We start from the raw sequence: 9670 nt of genomic DNA on the forward strand, positions 1-9670 counted from the left end.
ATATATATATATATATATATATAGTATATATATACCGTACTGTGCAAAATACTTTTTAATATAAATTTCTTAGAAGTCTTAGATGTTTATTTGTTTTCTGCATTAGTGTGTCAGTAGACTGCTGTTTATTGTAAATTTTTGATATTCAGAAACTTTTCATTTCATTAGTTTTGAAAGCCTCTTCGCTTTATGGATTTCTTTGACATATGCCAAAGACTTTTGCACAGTACTGTATATATAATAGAAAATAGGAATAAAAAGTAATATATGAGGTAAACAGGTACAACTAAAAAATACACAAACAAATAGAGATACAATTAATATGTCTGCCGACTGCTCACCTGTTTCCAGGGAAACGGAGAAGCTGGGTAAGCTGACGCTGAGCAGGTTGACTGCTATGGCGCTGACCTCGTAGGCGGAGCCACAGGGAAGGTCGGTGATGTCACAGCTGTTTTGGAGGGTGGTGCAGGTGTGCGTGCCGCCCTCTCCCACCGCGCTCACAGTGTAGGAGGCCACGGTGTTGGCTGCTGTCCAGCTCACAGTGATGCAGGTGGCGTTTTTCTGACTCACCGTCAGATCCGTTGGCGTGCAGGGAGCTGGTAGGGAGGAAGGAGTCAGATGTCTTTCACTGAATATGTCCTATCTTGGATGTTTACTCTTTGAATATTTGCCAATTTAGGTGAGGAATGATGATTTTGGCTCTACTTGTCAATTATGAGATATTCTAATATTTACTTCTAAATTTGCTTTTATGACTACTGTAGTTTCATAAAATATACAAAACAATCATACAAAACAACTACAAATAGTTAATTTATACATTTTCATGCCAGCTGCATCAAGTAGGCTACACAAGAAGAAATTAGTAAAAAAAAACAAAAAAAATACAAAACTTGTAGATTTGACATGCTGCTTCTTAACAAACATTTTCGTTTTGATATCTTTTGTAATTTCTATTTTATGAGGTTTTTTACATTAAAAAATCTGAGATCTTTGCCATATGCATAGTGTTTTCTAAATATTTCAACAAAAAAGCAAAATCCCTCTGTAAATCAGCAGCTACTTCATCAAAATGAAACAAGAAATACTTTCTCCACTGAGAGGAAAAAGTGTCATAACTCGTATGCAAATGTGTGCATTTTTACGGACGTATTAGCTCATTTGAATATGCTAATAATAAAACAAATAAAAGCACTAATACAAAAAGCGTTTGTATTTTTGTCCATATTCAACATATAAAATTTCAATCCGATAGAATGATCCTATTCACCTGTTCACCTGTTTTCTTTTCATCATCTTCATATGAATGGAAGATTCTAGGATTTAGATCCCAATGTGGTGCATTGCATCCTCAGTTTTGATATCTTTTGTAATTTCTATTTTATGAGGTATTTTACATAAAAAACCTGCAAAAAATCTGAGATTGTTGCCATATGCATAGTTTTTTCTAAATAATTCAACAAAAAAGCAAAACTTTTACAAATCCCTTTATAAATCAGCAGCTACTTCATCAAAACGAAACAAGAAATACTTTATCCACTGAGAGGAAAAAGTGTCATAACTCGGATGCAAATGTGTCAATTTTTATGGAAATATTAGCTAATTTGAATATGCTCGTAATAAAATAAATATTTTTGTCCATATTCAACATATAAAATTTCAATCCGATAGAATGATCCTATTCACTTGTTTTCTTTTCATCATCTTCATATGAATGGAAGATTCTAGGATTTAGATGTGGTGCATTGCATTCTCAGTCCTCAGCGTGTGTGTGTGTGTGTGTGTGCGTGCGCGTGCGTTATCCACCTGTGTATTTCTTATGGGCGGGGCAGGCGCGGTTGCAGCCTCTGATGTCATTGCAGGGCGTCACCACCACGCTGTACTTGCTGTCGCAGCTGAGGTCCGAGAGGGCGCACACCGGAGCCGTGTCGTTGCACAGGATGACGCTCGAGTCGTCGGCGGCCCGGGTCTCGTACAGCTCCGCCCCGCGCCCCCCCGCCCACGTGATCTCCAGCGTGTCGGTGCTCACCAGGGAGATGGACACGTTCACCGGGCAGCAGGGCACTGGGGGGCGGGGGGGGACACGGGGTGGAAACGCACACAGCGAGGGGTGAATCGGTTTTCTCATACATTGTGATAGAGAGGCAGGCTTACAGGCTGATTACACTGGAACATAGATAATAAATATAACTTTCAATGTTTAAAAAGCAAATAAGGAAACACCTAGGAACATCATATTTATAGGATGCTGTGCATATGCGGATTTGTAGTTTTTGCTGGTAGCTGTTGAGAGAGTCATCAGTGTAAGTTTTACTCATACATTTTAATGTTATTATTATTGTTTTTTTTTTATGTCTTATGTTTATGTTTATGTTTGCCATTTGTGTTGACTGTAATGTTTACAGTCAACCTATGATAGTTAATGCTTATTAAGCATTACCTAACCCTTAACAGTTAACTAATGTGTCTGGTAATCATTTACTAATGGTGTTCATGTTAACTAAGGTATTAATTTATACATTATTTAATAGTCATCTTTATAAACTATTAAATAATGTATAAATTAATACCTTAGTTAACATGAACACCATTAGTAAATTACACATTAGTTAACTGTTAATTATGCTTAATGCTTATTAAGCATTAACTAACCCTTATTAATCATTAACTAACCCTTATTAAGCATTAACTAACCCTTATTAAGCATTTACTAACCCTTATTAATCATTAACTAACCCTTATTAATCATTAACTAACCCTTATTAAGCATTTACTAACCCTTATTAAGCACTAACTAACCCTTAACTTAGTGTACCCTTATTGTAAAGTCTTACCCTCTCATTTGTGACTACTACAGCAGAATAAAAAGTTAGCAAATATCGCGATTCATTTTTTTTGCCCCGCGATAACATATTTGCATCGCGATATATCGAATTTCCGATATACCGTCCCCTCCCTAGAACATAACGCTCGTAACGCTCCTACAGCTCGTAATGACAGAGGACCACATTGCCGACATGTCTGGCCGCGACTCACGGGTGGTGTAGTTGAGGACCGGCCCCGGGGGGCTGGAGCCGGCCCCGTTGAAGGCGAACACGGACATCAGGTAGGTGTAGCCGCACCGGCAGCGGTAGGTGCAGCCGCTGCCGGTGGTGTTGCACGTCTCCTCGGCCCCGTCGTCCCTCTTGATGAAGGCCATGTACTTGTCGGCGTGGGCCACGGCGTTCCACGTCAGGGTGCAGTTCTCCGGGTCCGACTCCGCCACGGCCAACGACTCCGGCGGGCAGGGGACTGAAAGTACCACACAGCAGGTCACAATGATGCAATTCGTTTAGTCTCTTTAACGCATAGAAGGATGCTCGATCTGTCCGATGCAGAAAAATAGAGTTCATCTCGCTCGTTTCTGTCCAATAACTACACTGCAAAAAATATTAAGGCAGTTCAACTTCAAAACAGAAGTTTCCTTGCTGCCTTAAAATTGTGAGTTGACTGAAGTAGTGCTGAATAGTGAGGTCAAAGATCATTAGTTAGTTGTTCTAATGTAGAAAAGCTAACTGAGTGAACGTAAGACAATAAGTTCAATCAACAAATGTCTAGTCATGCTGATTCCTGTTTCCAAGTTGAATGCATTAATTTATGAACTGAAATCCAGTGTTATTTTTTTTCTCACAAGGTTTGCGAGGTTTAAGTTTGAGTTCCTGTTGTATCACATGATTAATACACAGTTCAGCATATAGTATGCAGCTGCAATACACTTACTTGTAGTGCATTGTACTTGCCATGTGCTTCAGAGAGGAACTTACTTGACTGTGAATTCCCAGATAAGATAGATAGTAGATTTTATCATGTTTTTTTTTTGTTTTTTTTTTAAATCAGAAATTGACCTGTGATTCACCAAACATACATACAGAACAAGTCTCTATCCTGTAACTTCATTCAAACCAGAAGAAGGAAGAGTTTCTGGAGAGTTAAACCGAATGCAATGCATGCTGGGAAGTCTGCTAATAAACTAACAGTGTTGAGTTTAGTGAACGCTTTATAAGCTGTTCTTTCAACTCCTAATTTTAAGTCACAAGATGTGAACTCATGATTTTAAGTCATGAAGCTCATAACTAGCACTTTTAAGTTGAAATTGACAAACACATCTATATACATTGTGTTAATGGATAAAGTTGAGTTGATTTCACTAAATTGCACTATGAGATTTTAGTGTCCAAACTAGTGATGTAAAGGTATTGGTACATCTCTAAATGTGATGCAATAATGTTTTTCATTATATATTGAAGTATGATAATGAACTCATATCTGTCGTACTCTTCAAGTGTATTAAAGGTATTAAAGGGATTTCCGATTATGCTATCATGCTTGTTATTGTTTGACTTTATGACACTGCTGGGAAAGGAACTGGGAATATGAAAGAGACAGCAGGCTGTTGCTCACACATGTGCACAGATACACCATTACTGAAATCTCTTCTTCTACTACTTCTTTTATGGCTATCCTGCCCTTTTTAAGTGAAGATGATGATAAGCTGCTCTTTATCTTTATGCAAAAATACACCAGTGGATACGTTCTCAAAGGTCACTGTGTGTTACAGCACCAAAGGGTGAGTGTCTGTGCATGTGCCAGGCATTCAATCATTTACAGTCATAACACTGTGGTGTCTAATTCTCTGTTTGGGTTTGTGCTTAACCGAAACAGTCTGATCTGACCCAAGACTCCGTGACTCACAGGTGGTGAACACCACAGGGCTGGACGGGGAGCCGGGCCCGGCCTCGTTGGTGGCGGTGACCTGGATGGTGTGGGTCTCGCCGCAGCCCACCGGAGACAAGGTGCAAGGGCTGGAGGTGGAGTTACACCGCAGGTTCTGGTCGCTGGTCACCAGGTACTGCAGCACTCCGTGGACGTCCTGACCGAGGTCCCAGGACACGGACAGTCCTGCCACCTCGTTATCCAGCACCACGGACACGTTGACAGAAGCTGGCGTGGGAGGGCCTGTGGGAAAAGACATAAGGACAGAAATGTTTAGGAAGTAAAATTCATGGAAGTAAATTCAGTTATGATGATACAGTCCTTAAAGGGGAAAAAACATAAATTAATTCATGAAAATGTCATTGATTTTAGTTTATATTGGTGGTAATTTACCCACAAAACCTTTTTTTACATGTCATCTGAAGTACATTTACTCAAGTACTGTACAATTTTGAGGTACTGGCACTTTTTCTGTCATTTTGTGAGACTTTCTGCTTTTCCTCCACTACATTTCAGGGGCAAATATTGTACTTTTTCCTCCACTGCATGTATCTGACAGCTGTAGTTACCAGTTACTTTGCAGAATAAAGTTTTACATGCAAAACATACGATAAACTCATAAAATACGTTGCATTGGTAGAGTTTAAACCAGCCAACATTTTTACTTAAGTACACCTTTGAATACTTTCAATTAAGTATTTTTCCATTATGGTGTTGCTACTTTTATTTAAGTAAAGGATTTGAGGACTTTTTGCACTACTGATGATACCATACAAACTGTAAGCCTAATTATAGGTTTTCTGGTAACACTTTACAATAAGGGTACATTAATTAAGGGTTAGTTAATACTTAATAAGCATTAACTAACCCTTAATTAACAGTTAACTAATGTGTCTGGTAATCATTTACTAATGGTGTTCATGTTAACTAAGGTATTAATTTATACATTATTTGATAGTCATCTTTATAAATTATTAAATAATGTGTAAATTAATACCTTAGTTAACATGAACACCATTAGTAAATTACACATTAGTTAACTGTTAATGCTTATTAAGCATTAACTAACCCTTAACTTAGTGTACCCTTATTGTAAAGTGTTACCGGTTTTCTATATCTTTTCATGTATGTTCAAGCTCACATACCGTATAATTATAAAGACGAATGGACATGGGACATATGTGCAAGTCTATATCTGCTATTGTTTTCCTGTCTCTCCTTATATGTGATCTGACACTCACAACACTTCTAAAAGGTATAAAAGCACATAGACAGATGTGTCCCCGTCCCGCCTTACGTGTCGTCTGGTTGATGTACGGGCCGGCCTCTCCCTCCCGGCCCTCCGCGTCCCAGGCGTAGCCGTTGATGATGTAGAGCGAGCCGGCGTCCAGGTCCGGCAGGGTCAGGCTGGTGCCCGTGGTGTTCAGCACGTCCTTGCCGGAGGAGCCGAGCTTGTAGAAGGCCACGGAGTAGCGGACAGCGTTGGCCACGGGGGCCCAGGACACGACGATGCTGTCGTTGCTGGGAGACGAGGCGGTGAGCTCAATGGGAGGCAACACTGTGGGGGGGGGGGGAGAGAGCAAATTTGATGTAACATAAGAGATGTTTAAATACTGTATATCTCATAATTCCACAAATTTGCTATTTTGTTCAAAGTGCCACACAGTGGTTTCACTGTTTCATTATGATTTCAGCATCTTTACATTGGCTACCTGTTGTTTTCAGAATTGGTTTTTATATTTTACTGATTCCTTTTAAGTCATAGATGGGTGTAGAGCCAATACACATCACTGAGCTTTTAACCCCATATAAGACGGAGCAGAGGCTCCTATTGGCTGTTTCAAAGTCTAGGTTAACAACAAGAAGTTCCTATTGGCTGTTCTAGATTAACAACAAGAGGTTCCTATTGGCTGTTCCAAAGTCTAGGTTAACAACAAGAGGTTCCTATTGGCTGTTCCAAAGTGTAGATTAACAACAAGAGGTTCCTATTGGCTGTTCCAAAATCTAGATTATCAACAAGAGTTTCCTATTGGCTGTTCCAAAATCTAGATTATCAACAAGAGTTTCCTATTGGCTGTTCCAAAGTATAGATTAACAACAAGAGTTTCCTATTGGCTGTTCCAAAATATATGTAGATTAACAACAAGAGGTTCTTATTGGCTGTTCCAAAGTATAGATTAATAACAAGAGGTTCCTATTGGCTGTTCCAAAATCTAGATTAAAAGCAAGTGGTGATCTTGCTTTTGCCATTAGGGCTAATTGACTGTGAAACAAGCTGCTTGGCTAAATCTGTATCATCCTTTGAATCACTTCTTAAAATTCACTTTTCTAGACTAGCTTTTATGCAAGGATTTGTATTAATTGTCTTTGACTTGGGTTTTATATGGTTTACTTTTATGTTCTTGCCTTTTTTTTACACCTTTGTAAAGTTCTTTGCAACTGTGTTTTGGACAGTGCTAGACAAAATAAAGATGATAAAATGGTCCAAACAATGAGGAAGTAATGAATGAATATCTCTCCAGCGATGAATAACAGCATAACAGTAAACCAAAAAAAAATGGTGAAACTGCTTGTGGCATGTTTATGGCTTATGTATCAGATTTTCCCTGTGGGATTGGGGGGGGGGGGCAGCTATGTTGTCAGGATGAGGTGGCCTCTTTGTGTTTTCTATAGAGGGGTCAGGTAGAGTTACCGCTGACACAGGAGAGGCCCCCCCCCGGGGGTCTCGGTGGACAGACCTGGATTTGCACAGGCGCTGAAAACTGGGTTTCACCTAAGAAGTGTGTGTTTACCTTCACTTATCTGCAGTGGCTCCCCTATGGGACAATAAGGGAGATCGAGTGACTTCTGCAGGGGATAGGGAGCGATGAGAAAGGTGCTCAGTGTACCTCAGTGAATGAGTGACTCATTTCTATATACAGATCAGCCCTCGGGCGTTCTTTTGTGTTTTTTCCTTTTTTTTTCATCTGTGAATGCCTCTTCACCAGGATCTCTTTTACCCTATAGATAGATCTAGAAAGTGCGTACATTCCGCATAACATGAGGATGCGTACCTGTCTTTGCCTCCACAGGAATGGACGGCTGGCTGCGGCCTGCGTTGCTAGTGGCGAGGACGCTGACGGTGTAGTCGGTGTACGGCGTGAGGGACTCGATCAGAGCCGGGGAGGAGGACACCGTCTGCTCGGCGAACAAGCCGTCGGCGTTCTGGATGCGGACGATGTAGTTGGCGACACCGGTCGTCTGGCCGAACTCCACGATCAGGCTCCTGCTGTCCCTCGGCTTCACCCTCTCGATCTGACCCATCAGCTCGGGGGCTGAAACGTGAAAAGAAGAAGAAAAGGGGTTGTTAGTGCAGAAATCAGACTGCAATGACATCCACAGAGTTACGGGGAAACAGCATTTTCTCTCCTATCCATCTCCACATCACTCATTGAATATTACCACAGAAAACGCCCCATTCAAGATACTTGCCTGACAACTGAAGAGACTTTACCTTGTATACCAAAATGCTTCTTAAGGAGCATGAGTGTAAAAATATGAGCAAAGTTGCTGAACAGAATTGTATTTCATCCTCAAGCAACAGCATTAAGTCAGTGATTCTCAACCTTTTTCATATCAAGGACCCTTATTTAGTCCACATTAGGGCCACTGACCCCCATTTGATGAGATTTTGTCTCTTGGACCCAAAACTGAGATTTTTTATTTTTTTTTTGTCCAGAATTCCACGACTATCTGTATTGTAAGTAGAGAGATAACCGGTGAAACTCTGACCAAAATAATTGTGTTAAGTAATGGTGAAGTTTGACACTTCATCAATTTGCTGGGGACCCCCTGGAACCCCCTCAAGGACCCCTGGTGGTCCCCGGACCCCACGTTGAGAACCACTGCTCTGAGTAACATTTAGGTGTTTAAAGTGACATTTTCATGGTAATTACATGAGATTTGCTATAGGTTTTGCTAGACTTCCCTCTACGTAAGACTGGGCGATAATTCAATATTATCGTTTATCGTCTTTCAGTGGAATCATATCGTGATGATATGAAGATGTTTTGATATCGTGACACACATTCCTGCTGTCTGAATTGATGATGACAAGCAAATTTTACTTAAAAACTCTCATACTATTTGAAAATTTCAGTTTTGTTTGACATCACACCTAACATTACCATTCGGTTCAATGAGACGAACATTCATTTGATTATTTAACGTGATTTTGCATACTTGAACCATATTGTGATATATATTGATATCGAGAAAAATTCTTATTATCATGATATTGATTTCAACCATATCACCCAGCCCTACCTCTACGTTCCCCTCTAATCAAAACCAATCCATTTGCAACATCAAAACATAAAGTTAACAATAGTTTGTTGTTGAAATGGAGCATTTTTTCTGCATTTTAAATGTCAAAGTATTTCTGAGCTATAACTCAAAATGCCTACTACATAGCAGGTAATATGAGCTGGCAGACATGTCTGTAACTCACCTGTCGTCGCCTCAATAGTTGCACTGCTTAGTACTTGGTCATTGTCCAGAGCTTCAACCATAAAGATGTACTGGGTGTTCGGGGAGAGGGAGGCGACCGAGCCCAACACGGTGTTGGGGCCAAAGTGGGCGAAAGCAATCGGGCTGGTCGGTGTGGATTTTGGGGAAACGGTGATCTTGTATGAGCTGGCTCCGCTGAACCTGGTCCATCTGAGGAGCATGGTCCTGGATGTTGCCGAAAACACGGATACTGTGATATCTGATGAGAGAGATGAGGAGGACAGCAAGACTTTTTTCATCCACAAATGAAGATTTGTTCATGACAATGTCAACCACACAGAAAGATATGATCATCAAGGTGTTGTGCAATTTCATCCTCATATTTGGCAGTGACACAAACAGCTACAGTGGTATTTATGCAAAAGGAGAG

General features: G+C 40.4%; 1 protein-coding gene across 1 annotated transcript; it reads right to left on the reverse strand.

Moving 5' to 3' along the window:
• Positions 1 to 341: 341 nt before the first annotated feature.
• On the reverse strand, positions 342 to 9539 carry LOC139667479 (fibronectin type III domain-containing protein 7-like; the record flags this gene model as incomplete). Its single annotated transcript, XM_071546949.1, has 7 exons — positions 9242 to 9539; positions 7806 to 8066; positions 6050 to 6310; positions 4732 to 4995; positions 3037 to 3291; positions 1807 to 2064; positions 342 to 596 (listed from the first exon to the last, which is right to left on the reverse strand). Coding segments are annotated over exons 1-7 (1852 nt in total), but the record flags the coding sequence as incomplete, so codon positions are not given.
• Positions 9540 to 9670: the final 131 nt, after the last annotated feature.

The sequence above is a fragment of the Centroberyx affinis genome, unplaced genomic scaffold (assembly GCF_046629955.1).
Source record: "Centroberyx affinis isolate AG114_WGS23_722 - 3 ecotype Tasmania unplaced genomic scaffold, CSIRO-AGI_Caff_v1 ptg005555l_1, whole genome shotgun sequence".
Lineage (NCBI taxonomy): Eukaryota > Metazoa > Chordata > Actinopteri > Beryciformes > Berycidae > Centroberyx > Centroberyx affinis.